The sequence below is a fragment of the Coregonus clupeaformis genome, chromosome 40 (assembly GCF_020615455.1).
Source record: "Coregonus clupeaformis isolate EN_2021a chromosome 40, ASM2061545v1, whole genome shotgun sequence".
Classification (NCBI taxonomy): Eukaryota; Metazoa; Chordata; class Actinopteri; order Salmoniformes; family Salmonidae; genus Coregonus; species Coregonus clupeaformis.
This window is the reverse complement of record NC_059231.1, coordinates 29,026,998-29,045,584: the sequence shown is the minus strand read 5'-3', so window position 1 is coordinate 29,045,584 and position 18,587 is coordinate 29,026,998. Positions and strand designations below refer to the sequence as shown.

At 42.1% G+C, this 18,587-nt stretch overlaps 2 protein-coding genes across 4 annotated transcripts in view; one reads left to right on the top strand and one right to left on the bottom strand.

Moving 5' to 3' along the window:
- Positions 1 to 18,587, bottom strand: part of nalcn (sodium leak channel, non-selective) — a 327,441-nt gene that overhangs the window by 123,609 nt on the left and 185,245 nt on the right. For all 3 annotated transcript variants that reach the window (XM_041863638.1, XM_041863654.1, XM_041863648.1), the window contains one exon: positions 15,586 to 15,660. In XM_041863638.1, the coding sequence (XP_041719572.1) occupies positions 15,586 to 15,660 (75 nt within the window). The remainder of the gene's footprint in view (positions 1 to 15,585; positions 15,661 to 18,587) is intronic.
- On the top strand, positions 16,934 to 17,994 carry LOC121551112. The gene is made up of 2 exons (XM_041863665.1): positions 16,934 to 17,705; positions 17,819 to 17,994. Exons 1-2 carry the CDS (start codon positions 16,972 to 16,974, stop codon positions 17,898 to 17,900), a joined length of 816 nt encoding a protein of 271 aa, XP_041719599.1. The 5' UTR covers positions 16,934 to 16,971; the 3' UTR covers positions 17,901 to 17,994.

Sequence of the window (18,587 nt, the reverse complement as noted above, 5' to 3'; positions counted from 1 at the left end):
TTGTTTGCAATTACAGAGATCATACGTTTCCTGTAGGTCTTGACCAGGTTTGCACACACTGCAGCAGGGATTTTGGCCCACTCCTCCATACATACCTTCTCCAGATCCTTCAGGTTTCGGGGCTGTCGCTGGGCAACACAGACTTTCAGCTCCCTCCAAAGATGTTCTATTGGGTTCAGGTCTGGAGACTGGCTAGGCCACTCCAGGACCTTGAGATGCTTCTTACGGAGCCACTCCTTAGTTGCCCTGGCTGTGTGTTTCGGGTCGTTGTCATGCTGGAAGACCCAGCCACGACCCATCTTCAATGCTCTTACTGAGGGAAGGAGGTTGTTGGCCAAGATCTTGCGATACATGGCCCCATCCATCCTCCCCTCAATACGGTGCAGTCGTCCTGTCCCCTTTGCAGAAAAGCATCCCCAAAGAATGATGTTTCCTCCTCCATGCTTCACTGTTGGGATGGTGTTCTTGGAGTTGTACTCATCCTTCTTCTTCCTCCAAACACGGCGGGTGGAGTTTAGACCAAAAAGCTCAATTTTTGTCTCATCAGACCACATGACCTTCTCCCATTCCTCCTCTGGATCATCCAGATGGTCATTGGCAAACTTCAGACGGGCCTGGACATGCGCTGGCTTGAGCAGGGGGACCTTGCGTGCGCTGCAGGATATTAATCCATGACGGCGTAGTGTGTTACTAATAGTTTTCTTTGAGACTGTGGTCCCAGCACTCTTCGGGTCATTGACCAGGTCCTGCCGTGTAGTTCTGGGCTGATCCCTCACCTTCCTCATGATCATTGATGCCCCACGAGGTGAGATCTTGCATGGAGCCCCAGACCGAGGGTGATTGACCGTCATCTTGAACTTCTTCCATTTTCTAATAATTGCGCCAACAGTTGTTGCCTTCTCACCAAGCTGGTTGCCTATTGTCCTGTAGCCCATCTCAGCCTTGTGCAGGTCTACAATTTTATCCCTGATGTCCTTACACAGCTCTCTGGTCTTGGCCATTGTGGAGAGGTTGGAGTCTGTTTGATTGAGTGTGTGGACAGGTGTATTTTATACAGGTAACGAGTTCAAACAGGTGCAGTTAATACAGATATTGAGTGGAGAACAGGAGGGCTTCTTAAAAGAAAACAAACAGGTCTGTGAGAGCCGGAATTCTTACTGGTTGGTAGGTGATCAAATACTTATGTCATGCAATAAAATGCAAATTAATTAATTAAAAATCATACAATGTGTTTTTCTGGATTTTTGTTTTAGATTCCGTCTCTCACAGTTGAAGTATACCTATGATAAAAATGACAGACCTCTACATGCTTTGTAAGTAGGAAAACCTGCAAAATTGGCAGTGTATCAAATACTTGTTCTCCCCACTGTGTGTGTGTGTGTGTGTGTGTGTGTGTGTGTATATATATATATATATATATATATATATATATATATATAATATATATATATATACTATATATATATACATACACACACATACCTATATATATATATATATATTCCCCTTTATTACTTTCCAACCCTGCCACCATTTCCCTACTTGGAGTAAACTAGTGAACAACAATGCTTAGGCCTCTACTTCCAGCTTATACTTACTATCTACATTTTATGGACACAGTCAATTTTAAAATAATTATATTTTGTTTGTTTTTTCTCCTGAACTACTTCTACTCTCAACCTCTCCGATCATTTTCATAATGTCCATCCGGTTTGCTTCTATATGCCATATCTTTCTAACTGTGCTCTTTCACAAAAGCTCCCAACCTACAACTTACAGTGGGGAAAAACAGTATTTAGTCAGCCACCAATTGTGCAAGTTCTCCCACTTAAAAAGATGAGAGAGGCCTGTAATTTTCATCATAGGTACACGTCAACTATGACAGACAAATTGAGAAAAAAAACAATCCTGAAAATCACATTGTAGGATTTTTTATGAATTTATTTGCAAATTATGGTGGAAAATAAGTATTTGGTCACCTACAAACAAGCAAGATTTCTGGCTCTCACAGACCTGTAACTTCTTCTTTAAGAGGCTCCTCTGTCCTCCACTCGTTACCTGTATTAATGGCACCTGTTTGAACTTGTTATCAGTATAAAAGACACCTGTCCACAACCTCAAACAGTCACACTCCAAACTCCACTATGGCCAAGACCAAAGAGCTGTCAAAGGACACCAGAAACACAATTGTAGACCTGCACCAGGCTGGGAAGACTGAATCTGCAATAGGTAAGCAGCTTGGTTTGAAGAAATCAACTGTGGGAGCAATTATTAGGAAATGGAAGACATACAAGACCACTGATAATCTCCCTCGATCTGGGGCTCCACGCAAGATCTCACACCGTGGGGTCAAAATGATCACAAGAACGGTGAGCAAAAATCCCAGAACCACACGGGGGGACCTAGTGAATGACCTGCAGAGAGCTGGGACCAAAGTAACAAAGCCTACCATCAGTAACACACTACGCCGCCAGGGACTCAAACTCTGCTGTGTAAGACGTGTCCCCCTGCTTAAGCCAGTACATGTCCAGGCCCGTCTGAAGTTTGCCAGAGTGCATTTGGATGATCCAGAAGAGGATTGGGAGAATGTCATATGGTCAGATGAAACCGAAATATAACTTTTTGGTAAAAACTCAACTCGTCGTGTTTGGAGGACAAAGAATGCTGAGTTGCATCCAAAGAACACCATACCTACTGTGAAGCATGGGGGTGGAAACGTCATGCTTTGGGGCTGTTTTTATGCAAAGGGACCAGGACGACTGATCCGTGTAAAGGAAATAATGAATGGGGCCATGTATCGTGAGATTTTGAGTGAAAACCTCCTTCCATCAGCAAGGGCATTGAAGATGAAACGTGGCTGGGTCTTTCAGCATGACAATGATCCCAAACACACCGCCCGGGCAACAAAGGAGTGGCTTCGTAAGAAGCATTTCAAGGTCCTGGAGTGGCCTAGCCAGTCTCCAGATCTCAACCCCATAGAACATCTTTGGAAGGAGTTGAAAGTCTGTGTTGCCCAGCGACAGCCCCAAAACATCACTGCTCTAGAGGAGATCTGCATGGAGGAATGGGCCAAAATACCAGCAACAGTGTGTGAAAACCTTGTGAAGACTTACAGAAAACGTTTGACCTGTGTCATTGCCAACAAAGGGTATATAACAAAGTATTGAGAAACTTTTGTTATTGACCAAATACTTATTTTCCACCATAATTTGCAAATAAATTCATTAAAAATCCTACAATGTGACTATCCTACCGATCCTTGACTTCGGCGATGTCATTTACAAAATAGCCTCCAACACTCTACTCAGCAAATTGGATGTAGTCTATCACAGTGCCATCCGTTTTGTCTCCAAAGCCCCATACACTACCCACCACTGTGACCTGTACGCTCTTGTTGGCTGGTCCTCACTAAATGTTCGTCGTCAAACCCACTGGCTCCAGGCCATCTATAAATCACTGCTAGGCAAATCCCCACCTTATCTTAGCTCATTGGTCACCATAGCAGCACCCACCCGTAGTCTGCGCTCCAGCAGGTATATCTCACTGGTCATTCCCAAAGCCAACACCTCCTTTGGCCGCCATTCCTTCCAGTTCTCTGCTGCCAATGACTGGAACGAATTGCAAAAATCTCTGAAGCTGGAGACTTATCTCCCTCACTAACTTTAAGCATCAGTTGTCAGAGCACCTTACCGATCACTGCACCTGTACACAGCCCATCTGAAATTAGCCCACCCAACTACCTCATCCCTATATTGTTATTTATTTTGCTCTTTTGCACCCCAGTATCTCTATTTGCACATAATCTCTTGCACATCTAGCATTCCAGTGTTAATACTAATTGTAATTAATTTGCACTATAGCCTATTTATTGCCTTACCTCCATAACTTGCTACATTTGCACACACTGTATATATATTTTCTGTTGTATTTTTGACTTTATGTTTTTTTTTTTCCCCATATGTAACTCTGTGTTGTTGTTTTTAATCGCACTGCTTTGCTTTATCTTGGTCAGGTCGCAGTTGTAAATGAGAACTTGTTCTCAACTGGCTTACCTGGTTAAATAAAGATTAAATAAAATAAAATAAATAAAATCCACAAGAGCATTAGTGAGGTCAGGCTCTGATGTTGGGCGATTAGGCCTGGCTCGCAGTCAGCATTCCAATTCATCCCAAAGGTGTTGGATGGGGTTGAGGTCAAGACTCTGTGCAGGCCAGTCAAGTTCCTCCACACCGATCTCGACAAACCATTTCTGTATAGACCTCGCTTTGTGCATGGGGGCATTGTCATACTGAAACAGGAAATGGCCTTCCCCAAACTGTTGCCACAAAGTTGGAAGCACATAATCATCTAGAATGTCATTGTATTCTGTAGCTTTAAGATTTCCCTTCACTGAAACTAAGGGGCCTAGCCCGAACCATGAAAAACAGCCCCAGACCATTATTCCTCCTCCACCAAACTTTACAGTTGGCACTACGCATTCGCGTTTCCACTGCTGCGTCAAGCTTTACACCACTCCAGCCGACACTTGGCATTGTGCATGGTGATCTTAGGCTTGTGTGCGCCTGCTTCAGCACTCGGCAGTCCCGTTCTGTAAGCTTGTGTGGCCTACCATTTCGCGGCTGAGCCATTGTTGCTCCTAGACGTTTCCACTTCACAATAACAGCACTTACAGTTGACCAGGGCAGATCTAGCAGGGAAGAAATGTTGATGACCTGACTTGTTGGAAAGGTGGCATCCTATGACGGTGCCACATTGAAAGTCACTGAGCTCTTCAGTAAGGCCATTCTACTGCCAATGTTTGTTTATGGAGATTGCATGTCTGTGTGCTCGATTTTATACACCTGTCAGCAACGGGTGTGGCTGAAAAAGCCAAATCCACTAATTTGAAGGGGTGTCCACATACTTTTGTATATATAGTGTATCATGACTCGCTTAAATCATTTGCATATCAGGACTCGCATGAATCATTTAAGTAGCATGACTCGCTTGAATCATTTAAGTATCATGACTTAACTCACTATGTTTCTAACTACAGCACATCATACAGAGATAGCTAAGGACAGGTAGGCATATTCCAAAGACAGACGTCTACATGAGTGCTTTCTGAGCAATGTATCAAGGCTCTTGGATAGAAATGTCAATTTCATGTTGTTCTCAATCTACTGTTGTTCACTTGAACTCTGCACCACATAAACAAGTTATATATTTCCACACTCACACAACCAACTGCACACACATATGTCATACACACCAGCTTTTATAGATGGAATTGAAATACAATCACATTTTAATATAATTGCCATGTTTTAATGATTTTGCTGTTAACATTTCTGACAAACACACACGCAGGCACGCACGCAAGCACGCACACACGCACGCAGGCAGGCACACATGCACACACGCACACACACACACACACACACAGAGAAATGGAATGCAAAAGCAAGATACGATGTCAACAGATTCAAAATACTTTTTATTCTTCATACAGTGACTCCAATGTCAAACTGAAGTAAAGCAACAACTACACCCGTCATTTTGACAACATGACAATATGAAGTAAAATATTTTCCATAATTCCATCAATGTTTCTACCTTCTGTGGAGATCAAAAGCTGCCTGTGATTGCCTCTACTTTCCAATATATGCAGTGGCACTTTGGATCCAAAAACTGTAATACCTAGATACTGAGTTCAAATATTTGCATGAATACACATTTTGAATAGATTATTCACCTTCAATTTGTTTTTCCATTATTTTCAATTAATTTGAGCATGGCAATTGTCTCTGGGCGCGGCAGACTGTGAAAAGGAAAGGATTAACAATGTCCCAGGGAAGATCATGCATGCATGAGCTCTGTGTGTCAAAATTCCCCTGAAAAGTACCATTGATACAGTGGGGGAAAAAAGTATTTAGTCAGCCACCAATTGTGCAAGTTCTCCCACTTAAAAAGATGAGAGAGGCCTGTAATTTTCATCATAGGTACACGTCAACTATGACAGACAAAATGATTTTAAAAAATCCAGAAAATCACATTGTAGGATTTTTAATGAATTTATTTGCAAATTATGGTGGAAAATAAGTATTTGGTCACCTACAAACAAGCATGATTTCTGGCTCTCACAGACCTGTAACTTCTTCTTCAAGAGACTCCTCTGTCCTCCACTCGTTACCTGTATTAATGGCACCTGTTTGAACTTGTTATCAGTATAAAAGACACCTGTCCACAACCTCAAACAGTCACACTCCAAACTCCACTATGGCCAAGACCAAAGAGCTGTCAAAGGACACCAGAAACAACATTGTAGACCTGCACCAGGCTGGGAAGACTGAATCTGCAATAGGTAAGCAGCTTGGTTTGAAGAAATCAACTGTGGGAGCAATTATTAGGAAATGGAAGACATACAAGATCACTGATAATCTCCCTCGATCTGGGGCTCCACGCAAGATCTCACCCTGTGGGGTCAAAATGATCACAAGAACGGTGAGCAAAAATCCCAGAACCACACGGGGGGACCTAGTGAATGACCTGCAGAGAGCTGGGACCAAAGTAACAAAGCCTACCATCAGTAACACACTATGCCACCAGGGACTCAAATCCTGCAGTGCCAGACGTGTCCCCCTGCTTAAGCCCGTACATGTCCAGGCCCATCTGAAGTTTGATAGAGTGCATTTGGATGATCCAGAAGAGGATTGGGAGAATGTCATATGGTCAGATGAAACCAAAATATAACTTTTTGGTAAAAACTCAACTCGTCGTGTTTGGAGGACAAAGAATGCTGAGTTGCATCCAAAGAACACCATACCTACTGTGAAGCATGGGGGTGGAAACATCATGCTTTGGGGCTGTTTTTCTGCAAAGGGACCAGGACGACTGATCCGTGTAAAGGAAAGAATGAATGGGGCCATGTATTGTGAGATTTTAAGTGAAAACCTCCATCCATCAGCAAGGGCATTGAAGATGAAACGTGGCTGGGTCTTTCAGCATGACAATGATCCCAAACACACCGCCCGGGCAACGAAGGAGTGGCTTCGTAAGAAGCATTTCAAGGTCCTGGAGTGGCCTAGCCAGTCTCCAGATCTCAACCCCATAGAAAATCTTTGGAGGGAGTTGAAAGTCCGTGTTGCCCAGCGACAGCCCCAAAACATCACTGCGCTAGAGGAGATCTGCATGGAGGAATGGGCCAAAATACCAGCAACAGTGTGTGAAAACCTTGTGAAGACTTACAGAAAATGTTTGACCTGTGTCATTGCCAACAAAGGGTATATAACAAAGTATTGAGAAACTTTTGTTATTGACCAAATACTTATTTTCCACCATAATTTGCAAATAAATTCATTAAAAATCCTACAATGTGATTTTCTGGATTTTTTTTCCTCATTTTGTCTGTCATAGTTGACGTGTACCTGTGATGAAAATTACAGGCCTCTCTCATAATTTTAAGTGGGAGAACTTGCACAATTGGTGGCTGACTAAATACTTTCTTTCCCCACTGTATATGGCTTGTCAGTTTTGACTGGCTTTTTCAGTTGTCATTTAGACAACAAAAAAAAAGTTTTCAGTTCTAACAAAAAAATATACACACTTAAGTAATTGTTTGTTTGATTGGTTTGATCGATCGATTGATCAATTGATTGACGTTGGTTTAAGGAAATTCCCAAAAGTCTATCAAAATATGTTCTGGTTAAAATGTGGTAACATCACAGTGGAAAATAATACAAATTACATCAGTCAATTTCAGCTACAAAAGTATTGGGACAGTAACACATTCTTAGATATTTTGGCACTGTACTCCAGCACATTGGATTTTAAATTATATGACTATGAGGTTAAAGTGCAGACTGTCAGCTTTAATGTGAGGGTATTTTTATCCATATCAGGTGAACTGTTTAGAAATTGCAGCACTTTTTGTAAATAGTCCCTCCATTTTAGGAGACCAAAAAATATTTGGACAAATTAACTTACAGTGGGGGAAAAAAGTATTCAGTCAGCCACCAATTGTGCAAGTTCTCCCACTTAAAAAGATGAGAGAGGCCTGTTATTTTCATCATAGGTACACGTCAACTATGACAGACAAATTAAGAAAAAAAATCCAGAAAATCACATTGTAGGATTTTTTATGAATTTATTTGCAAATTATGGTGGAAAATAAGTATTTGGTCACCTACAAACAAGCATGATTTCTGGCTCTCACAGACCTGTAACTTCTTCTTCAAGAGACTCCTCTGTCCTCCACTCGTTACCTGTATTAATGGCACCTGTTTGAACTTGTTATCAGTATAAAAGACACCTGTCCACAACCTCAAACAGTCACACTCCAAACTCCACTATGGCCAAGACCAAAGAGCTGTCAAAGGACACCAGAAACAACATTGTAGACCTGCACCAGGCTGGGAAGACTGAATCTGCAATAGGTAAGCAGCTTGGTTTGAAGAAATCAACTGTGGGAGCAATTATTAGGAAATGGAAGACATACAAGACCACTGATAATCTCCCTAAATCTGGGGCTCCACGCAAGATCTCACCCCGTGGGGTCAAAATGATCACAAGAACGGTGAGCAAAAATCCCAGAACCACACGGGGGGACCTAGTGAATGACCTGCAGAGAGCTGGGACCAAAGTAACAAAGCCTACCATCAGTAACACACTACGCCGCCAGGTACTCAAATCCTGCAGTGCAAGACGTGTCCCCCTGCTTAAGCCAATACATGTCCAGGCCCGTCTGAAGTTTGCTAGAGTGCATTTGGATTATCCAGAAGAGGATTGGGAGAATGTCATATGGTCAGATGAAACCAAAATATAACTTTTTGGTAAAAACTCAACTCGTCGTGTTTGGAGGACAAAGAATGCTGAGTTGCATCCAAAGAACACCATACCTACTGTGAAGCATGGGGGTGGAAACATCATGCTTTGGGGCTGTTTTTCTGCAAAGGGACCAGGACGACTGATCCGTGTAAAGGAAAGAATGAATGGGGCCATGTATCGTGAGATTTTGAGTGAAAACCTCCTTCCATCAGCAAGGGCATTGAAGATGAAACGTGACTGGGTCTTTCAGCATGACAATGATCCCAAACACACCGCCTGGGCAACGAAGGAGTGGCTTCATATGAAGCATTTCAAGGTCCTGGAGTGGCCTAGCCAGTCTCCAGATCTCAACCCCATAGAAAATCTTTGGAGGGAGTTGAATGTCCGTGTTGCCCAGCGACAGCCCCAAAACATCACTGTTCTAGAGGAGATCTGCATGGAGGAATGGGCCAAAATACCAGCAACAGTGTGTGAAAACCTTGTGAAGACTTACAGAAAACGTTTGACCTGTGTCATTGCCAACAAAGGGTATATAACAAAGTATTGAGAAACTTTTGTTATTGACCAAATACTTATTTTCCACCATCATTTGCAAATAAATTCATTAAAAATCCTACAATGTGATTTTCTGGATTTTTTCCCCTCATTTTGTCTGTCATAGTTGACGTGTACCTATGATTAAAATTACAGGCCTGTCTCATCTTTTTAAGTGGGAGAACTTGCACAATTGTTGGCTGACTAAATACTTTTTTTCCCCACTGTATGTGTGTATATGTTTCTAAACACTTATACATTAATGTGGATGCTACCATGATTACGGATAATCATGAATGAATCGTGAATAATGGTGAGTGTGAGAGTTACAGAAGCACAAATACAGTGTATTCAGGAAGTATTCATACCCCTTGATTTTTTCCATATTTTGTTACGTTACAGCCTTATTCTAAAATGAATTAAATAAAACATTTTCTCATCAATCTACACATAATACCCCATAATTACGAAGCACATACAGATTTTTAGAAATTTGCAGATGAATTAAAAATAAAAACATAAATATCACATTTACATAAGTATTCAGACCCTTTACTCAGTACTTTGAACAAACACCTTTGGCAGTGATTACAGCCTAGAGTATTTTGGATTGACGCTACAAGCTTGGCACACCTGCATTTGGGGCGTTTCTCCCATTCTTCTCTTCAGATTATCTCAAGCTCTGTCAGGTTGGATGGGGAGCGTCGCTGTACAGCTATTTACAGGTCTCTCCAGAGATGTTCGATCAGGTTCAAGTCCAGTCTCTGGCTGGGCCACTCAAGGACATTCAGAGATATGTCCCGAAGCCACTCCTGTGTTGTCTTGGCTGTGTGCTTAGGGTTGTTGCCCTGTTGGAAGGTGAACCTTTGCCCCAGTATGAGGTCCTGAGCGCTTTGGAGCAGGTATTCATCAAGGATCTCTCTGCACTTTGCTCCTTCATCTTTCCCTCAATCCTGACTAGTCTCCCAGTCCCTGCCGCTAAAAAACTTCCCCACAGCATGGGTACATGATTCCTCCAGATGTGATGATTGGCATTCAGGCCAAATAGTTCAATCTTGGTTTCATCAGACCAGATAATCTTGTTTATCATGGTCTGAGAGTCCTTAGGTGCCTTTTGGCCATCTCCAAATGGGCTGTCATGTGCCTTTTACTGAGGAGTGGCTTCCATCTGGCCGCTTTACCATAAAGGCCTGATTGGTGGAGTGCTACAGAGATGGTTGTCCTTCTGGAAAGTTATCCCATTTCCACAGAGTAACTCTAGAGCCCTGTCAGTGTGACCATTGGGTTCCTGGTCACTTCCCTGACCAAGGCCCTGATCTCACCCGATTGCTCAGTTTGGCCGGGACGCCAGCTCTAGGAAGAGTCTTGGTGCTTCCAAACTTCTTCCATTTAAGAATGATGGAGGCCACCGTGCTCTCGAGGACCTTCAATGCTGCAGACATTTGTTGGTACCCTTCCCCAGATCTGTGCCTCGACACAATCCTGTCTTGGAGCTCTACGGACAATTCCTTCGACCTCATGGCTTGGTTTTTGGTCTGACATAATCCGTCAACTGTGGTACCTTATATAGACAGGTGTGTGCCTTTCCAAATCATGTCCAATCAAGTTGTAGAAAAATCTCAAGGATGATCAATGGAAACAGGATGCACCTGAGCTCAATTTCGAGTCTCATAGCAAAGGGTCTGAATACTTACATAAATAAGGTATTTCTGTTTTTCATTTTTTATAAATTTGCAAACATTTCTAAAAACCTGTTTTCGCTTTGTCATTATGGGGTATTGTGTCTAGATTGATGAGGAAAACAATGTATTTAATCCCTTTTAGAATAAGGCTGTAACGTAACAAAATGTGGAAAAAGGGAAGGGGTCTGAATACTTTCCGAATGCACTGTATATACAAAAGTATGTGGACACCCCTTCAGTCACTTTCAACGTAGCATCATCAAATCTGCCCTGCTAGAGCTGCCCAACTGTAAGTGCTGTTATTGTGAAGTGGAAACGTCTAGGAGCAACAATGGCTCAGCCGCAAAGTGGTAGGCCACACAAGCTTACAGAACGGGACCGCTGAGTGCTGAAGCACTCACTACCGAGTTCTAAACTGCCTCTGGAAGCAATGTCAGCACAATAACTGTTTGTCGGGAGCTTCATGAAATGGGTTTCCATGGCCGAGCAGCTGCACACAAGCCTAAGATCACCATGTGCAATGCCAAGCGTCGGCTGGAGTGGTGTAAAGCTCACCGTCATTGGACTCTGGAGCAGTGGAAACGCGTTCTCTGGAGTGATTAATCACACTTCACCATCTGGCAGTCCGACAGACAAATCTGGGTTTGGCGGATGCCAGGAGAACACTACCTGCCCGAATGCATAGTGCAAACTGTAAAGTTTGGTGGAGGAAGAATAATGGCTGCAGCTATTTTTCATGGTTTGGGATAGACCCCTTAGTTCCAGTGAAGGGAAATCTTAACGCTACAGCATACAGTAACATTCTAGACGATTCTGTGCTTCCAACTTTGTGGTAACAGTTTGGGGAAGGCCCTTTCCTGTTTCAGCATTACAATGCCCCCGTGCACAAAGCGAGGTCCATATATAAATGGTTTGTCAAGATCGGTGTGGAACAACTTGACTGGCCGTCACAGATCCCTTACCTTAACCCCATCGAACACCTTTGGGATGAATTGGAACGCCGACTGCGAGCCAGGCATAATCGCCCAACATCAGTGCCGACCTTACTAATGCTCTTGTGGCTGAATCTAACCACATTGAAAAGTTATATTTGTCTGGTGGAGTGTGCATTTGCAACTGATAAAGGAGACACCTTATTAAAGTTCACCAACCAAGCTCTGATGAGTGGCCATGTCCCCCTGTTTGTGTGTGTTTGTCAGCATGTGTGTGTGTTTGTGTGTGTGTGTGTGTGTGTGTGTGTGTGTGTGTGTGTGTGTGTGTGTGTGTGTCACCAGCACTGCTTTTTCATGATAATTCACAATGAGTCAAGATGGAAGAGAAGAGCCACACAAAGGTGAGAAATGAGAGAGAGAGAGAGAGAGAGAGAGAGAGAGAGAGAGAGAGAGAGAGAGAGAGAGAGAGAGAGAGAGAGAGAGAGAGAGAGAGAGAGAGAGAGAGAGAGAGAGAGAGAGAGAGAGAGAGAGAGAGAGAGAGTTTGTATAAGTTAGTAAGTTAGCCCCCATATTCTGACAATGCCAACATATCTGAGGCTATTCCATCTCAGTATATTCCACCATAGATGTTATAAGGCACTGTGGAACCCTGGTATGGTGGTAATTATCATGCAACAACAATCAAAGTAATGAAACAATGACAATGTGATGTACCATGTGACATATTGATATTTCAGCAAGCAGGGAACTCCCCTCCATTCTGAGAATGTCAATTATGTAATGTGATGAAGTGGTAAGTGAAGTGATCACACGCTGAAAGGTGCATACACAGCATTAGCGTATGTTCACGCTCCACTACATTCCTAGTGGTGATGTCATGTGATACTGAACACAGGAGACACACAGGAAATCACATTTGCAAATGTTAAAAACAAAATATAATAATAATATTGTCTGTTGCTCTTCTCTTTTGGCCCGTGTCCAGCAGGTCTGGTTATGTACAGTGCTGTGGTCAGTCCAGATTAATGGAACATGTGTCTGGGTCAACACTCAACACTCAATAGAACCAACGCTAATGTTGACCAACAGTGGTTACTGGAGTTTAATCCACACTGGGGCCATTCCAAAGTTCATAAAGTCAAAGATGCAAAAGGTTAGTGTGGCATGTAAACTTGTTTTTCAACCACTCCACAAATGTCTTGTTAACAAACTATAGTTTTGGCAAGTCAGTTAAGACATCTACTTTGTGCATGACACAAGTAATTGTTCATTTATAATTCACTGTATCACAATTCCAGTGGGTCAGAAGTTTACATACACTAAGTTGACGGTGCCTTTAAACAACTTGGAAAATTCCCGAAAATGAGGTCATGGCTTTAGAAGCTTCTGATAGGCTAATTGACATAATTTGAGTCCATTGGAGGTGTACCTGTGGATGTATTTCAAGGCCTACCTTCAAACTCAGTGCCTCTTTGCTTGACATCATGAGCAAATCAAAATAAATCAGACAAGGCCTGACGTCTGTAGCCATGAAGTGCTTTGAAAGGCTGGTCATGGCTCACATCAACACCATTATCCCAGAAACCCTAGACCCACAGAGGGTAGTGTGTACAGCCCAGTACATCACTGGGGCCAAGCTTCCTGCCATCCAGCATCTCTATACCAGGCGGTGTCAGAGGAAGGCCCTCAAAATTGTCAAAGACTCCAACCACCCTAGTCATAGACCTTTCTCTCTGCTACCGCACGACAAGCGGTACCGGAGCGCCAAGTCTAGGTCCAAAAAGCTTCTCAACAGCTTCTACCCCCAAGCCATAAGACTCCTGAACAGCTAATCATGGCTACCCGGACTACTTGCACTGCCCCCCCGCCACCACCATGTTTCACTGTGGGGATGGTGTTCTCGGGGTGATGAGAGGTGTTGGGTTTGCGCCAGACATAGCATTTTCCTTGATGGCCGAAAACCTGAATTTGAGTCTCATCTGACCAGAGTACATTCTTCCATATGTTTGGGGAATCTCCCACATGCCTTTTGGCGAACACCAAACGTGTTTGCTTGTTTTTTTCTTAAAGCAATGGCTTTTTTCTGGCAACTCTTCCGTAAAGCCTAGCTCTGTGGAGAGTACGGCTTCAAGTGGTCCTATGGAAAGATATTCCAATCTCCGATGTGGAGCTTTGCAGCTCCTTCAGGGTTATCTTTGGTATATTTGTTGCCTCTCTGATTAATGCCCTCCTTGCCTGATCCCTGAGTTTTGTTGGGTGGCCCTCTCTTGGCAGGTTTGTTGTGGTGCCATATTCTTTCCATTTTTTAAATAATGGATTTAATGGTGCTTCAGTGGGATGTTCAAAGTTTCATATATTTTTTTATAACCCAACCCTGATCTGTACTTCTCCACAACTTTGTCCCTGACCTATTTGGAGAGCTCCTTGGTCTTCATGGTGCCGCTTGCTTGGTGGTGCCCCTTGTTTAGTGGTGTTGCAGACTCTGGGGCCTTTCAGAACAGGTGTATATATACTGAGATCATGTGACAGATCATGTGACACTTAGATTGCACACAGGTGGACTTTATTTAAGTAATTATGTGACTTCTGAAGGTAATTGGTTGCACCAGATCAAGTAATTGTTTTAATTTCACTTCACCAATTTGGACTATTTTGTTGATCTCCATTACATTAAATAAAAATAAAAATAAATTTAAATTGCAGGTTGTAATGCAACAAAATAGGAAACATGCCAAGGGGGATGAATACTTTTGCAAGGCACTGTACCTTAATAGAAAGTTACTCAAGTTAAAGTGAAAGTCACCCAGTAAAACGGTACTTGAGTAAAGGTCTAAAAGTAATCAGTTCTAAATATACTTAAGTATGAAAAGTAAGTGTAATTGCTCAAATATACTTAAGTATCAAATGTAAAAGTAAAAGTATAAATCATTTCAAATTCCTTACATTAAGCAAAGCAGAAGGCACCATTTTCTTGTTTTAAAAAATTACGGATAACCAGGGGCACACTCCAACACTCAGACTTCATTTACAAAAGATGTATTTGTGTTTAGTGAGTCCGCCAGATCAGATGCAGCAGGGATGACCACATGTTCTCTTGATATGTCCGTGAATTTGACAATTTTCCTGTCCTGCTAAGCGTTCAAAATGTAACGAGTACTTTTGGGTGTCAGGTAAAATGTATGGAGTAAAAGGTACATTATTTTATTCAGGAATGTAGTGTAGTAAAAGTAAAAGTTGACAAAAATATAAATAGTAAAGTACAGATACCCAAAAAAACGATTTAAGTAGTACTTTACACCCCTGCCGGATGGATACTAAGGATTCAAGGATCAAGGCTTGAGCACTATTGATTCACAATATTGGGAATGTGCAGGTGTCAATACTAAATTAATTGGAAAAACTCTGTATGAATTCTGTCTGGGAACTGTATAGATTCAGCTTGACTAGAATCTAGTATCACTTCTTCTTAGGCATGAAAATACTTGATACACATTGGGGTGAACTATTATTGTAATACCAGATTGGATAAAAGTTAATGACACTGCCCATATTTCAAGTAGAATCAATTGAAGGCTGCTCTGGGAAAAGTCTGAACAACAGGTCAATAAACTAAAAGGAAAACCATAACTTACTTGTTTGAGTTTCTTCAAGTCTTCATCCAACTCCAGATTATCAAGGATGACAGCCACGAAAAGACTGAGCAGAATCTGCAACACAACCACAAGAGACTTATGAGAATACTTATTTTAAAATGATCTCAAATGTTCCTAGATGCTGAGTGGCATGTCATCGCTAGATGCCTTTTCCTGAAAATTCCTCAAAATATAATCTGTGTTACGAGCTGTGTCTGAGTCACCCCCGGAGCGGTCCGTGGTTTGTTTTCTCATATCTTCCATTATCACAGGCCCAATGTTCAAATGTCAACTCTCAAGTCCTTCAACTCTGATTAGCAGTCAAAAGCAGAGTGTCACAATCAACCACATCTGGGTTCAAATAGTATTTTGTTTTCATTTAGCATACTTTAGCATACACTTAACCCTAATTGCTCCAGTAAGTTGCTCTGGATAAGAGTGTTTACTAAATAACAATAATTTTACCTACTTAAAATGTATGTTTTGTTTCATTCTGTTGAGCCATTTTCTTTGGCCAAATTAATTTCCAACTGTAATGTTGTGTTTGCCGCAATATAATATCCTGCTCGTATTTTTCCTATAGAAATTGGCTTGACTACTTTTGATATTACCCTAATAAAGTCTAAAAACTTTTGTGAAGGTGTGGTGTAGTGTGGCTATTAGGCTATTATCCTGCAGGCCTGTGATATGAAGGCAGTGCACACCGGTGCTCTGACTGACTCCAGCTGTTGAACTTCATGTGAGGAAGAATGTTTTAGGCATACCAGAGTTACTCCTATAATCTAACAATATAATGCTTATCTTTATAAAAAAATATTCAGATAAAAAATGTGCCTCCTTTTGTACACCCATATATGTATAGCAGACTATAGGATAATGGATGCATGTCGGTCTCGTAGCATGCCGCTGGCATATCTCTATCTCTTTGGGGCTAGGCCTAAACTTCTCTTCCTTTATATATATATATATATATGTATTTATTTATTTAGTCTTTTTTTTTTTTTTTTTTTGTTACCGGTGTGAGTGAAGCTTTTTGAAGTTTGTTTTGTTTTGTAATGTATGTCCTGTCCTCTATTGCATGCACTTTGTTTGGTTGTTTGAACCAGGATCACAGGATTTTTTTATTTTTTATTATTGGAAATTGAATTTGAAGGTGTTTGGATTTGAATCTCTATTTCTCCCTGGCCACCTAACCACAATTTTAACATCACCTGCATGGATCTACTGCATCACAAGAAAATCAGCTTGCTTTGCCATGGAAACCACCAATAACATTCCATATTTGCAACATTCTAGAAACAAATTCAGGATTCTCCTCATAAACAACCAAACGTTCTGAGAAGAAGCATTGTTTTGAGACACCTTGAAGAACTTTGGATCTCTATAATGTCATGTCACTATGACTTTGGCTACGAGTCAGAGTCCGACTCTCAGTCTAGTAAGGAGGAGCCTGACTCTGTTTTAGATTGTGACTATGGCCATGTGTCTGGCTGTGACTCTGACTCTGAAGACCAATCTGAAGAGTCCAGAGAGGTGGGTCTCACACTCTTCATAGAGCCCACACCCTCCCAGCCATCCTCTCCTGGTCTCTCTGGCCAATGCCAGTGCTGTGCACTGACCAGGAACGAGACCGTGACCCAGGCTGAGGTGGAACAAGCTGAGGTGGAACAGGCAGTGACCACGCTCCTGGAGGTCATTGAGGCCATGGTGGGCGAGCACCATGAAAAGTCCCAGAGCTCCAGCCTTGAGATCCCTAGAGGGCCTGACTGTGCCCTTGCCCCTGTGGTGGTGTCACCATGGATCACCTGGTTCAGGAGCATGGATTCAGCCACAGTAGGGACTGAACCAGTCAGCTCCCAGTCAGAGAACTCACCCTCCAAGAGAGGGGGATCAGAGGAGGACACCTCTATGATGCCAAGCATCTCCAGAAAGAGAGCCACTGAATCGGACACTTCTGGTTGCCCAGGAGGCTTTCAGCCAGAGGGCCTGCTCTCCAAGAGGAAGAGAAGGTCAGAGGACACTGACAGTTTCCTTGTCCCTATGATGCCACCATGGGTTCCCTGTATGAGGACGAGGGAGCTCAACCCTTCTAGTTGCATATCCTGGATGAAACTGAAGAGGTATTCCATCTCAATCTAGTATTTCCTATTTGTGCTTTTATTTATGTTTTCCTATGTAGGCTACAGTGTCCTTGGTTTAAAATTAAATGTATTGTTATTTGTATTATTATCAGGTCAGATGACAGCAGAGACAGTGTGACAAGTGTTACCCGGAAGAGAACACGGGAATCAGCCTCCTTGTCCAAGAAGTTCTGAATCTCAGGGAACCAATCGGAGGGTCTGATGAAGATAGGGATTAAATTCAACTTCCATCAACCAATCTCCCCAAACCTTTCAGGTAGTCATGGTGGGCGAGCACCATTTCATTGCATATGGTTGCATTTCCTAAATGTATTAACATTATAATGTTTTGTCATTATCATCATATTGACTTAATAAAAATGTAGTACACCTGTAATCTCTCAGTGTGTCTCATAGCCTTTGGCTATTATTACTTGTGATTGGATTTGAAAATGTAGCTCAATAAAATTAATCTGATTCACACACTAAGTTAATATTGTTTAAAATCTTCAAATTCAAATGAAAAATGGATATACTTCTAAATAAATGTGAATAGACATATTGCAAAAACAAATATGCAACAGAGACTCCTTTGTCAGATCAATGTTTCATTATTTACAAAGCTTTTTTAAAAAAACAATTATATTCAAACAATCTCTCAACATACTATATTACACTATGAGATTGTGAGTGTCACGGATTCAGCCGAGGCTGCCCCTCCTCCTTGCTCGGGCAGGCTTCGGCGTTCGTCGTCACCGGAGTACTAGCTGCCACCGATCTATGTTTCTGTGTTCCACTTGTTTTGTCTTTATTGTACACACCTGGTTCCCATTATGTTCATGATTTGTTCCCTATTTAACCCTCTGGCTCCCACTGTGTTGT

Bases quoted from the DNA above. Each gene is read 5' to 3' on its own strand.
- LOC121551112 (XM_041863665.1), top strand. From the start codon at position 16,972: ATGTCATGTCACTATGACTTTGGCTACGAGTCAGAGTCCGACTCTCAG. The intron at 17,706-17,818 runs GTATTCCATCTC...TATTATTATCAG, and splicing joins TCCTGGATGAAACTGAAGAG to GTCAGATGACAGCAGAGACA.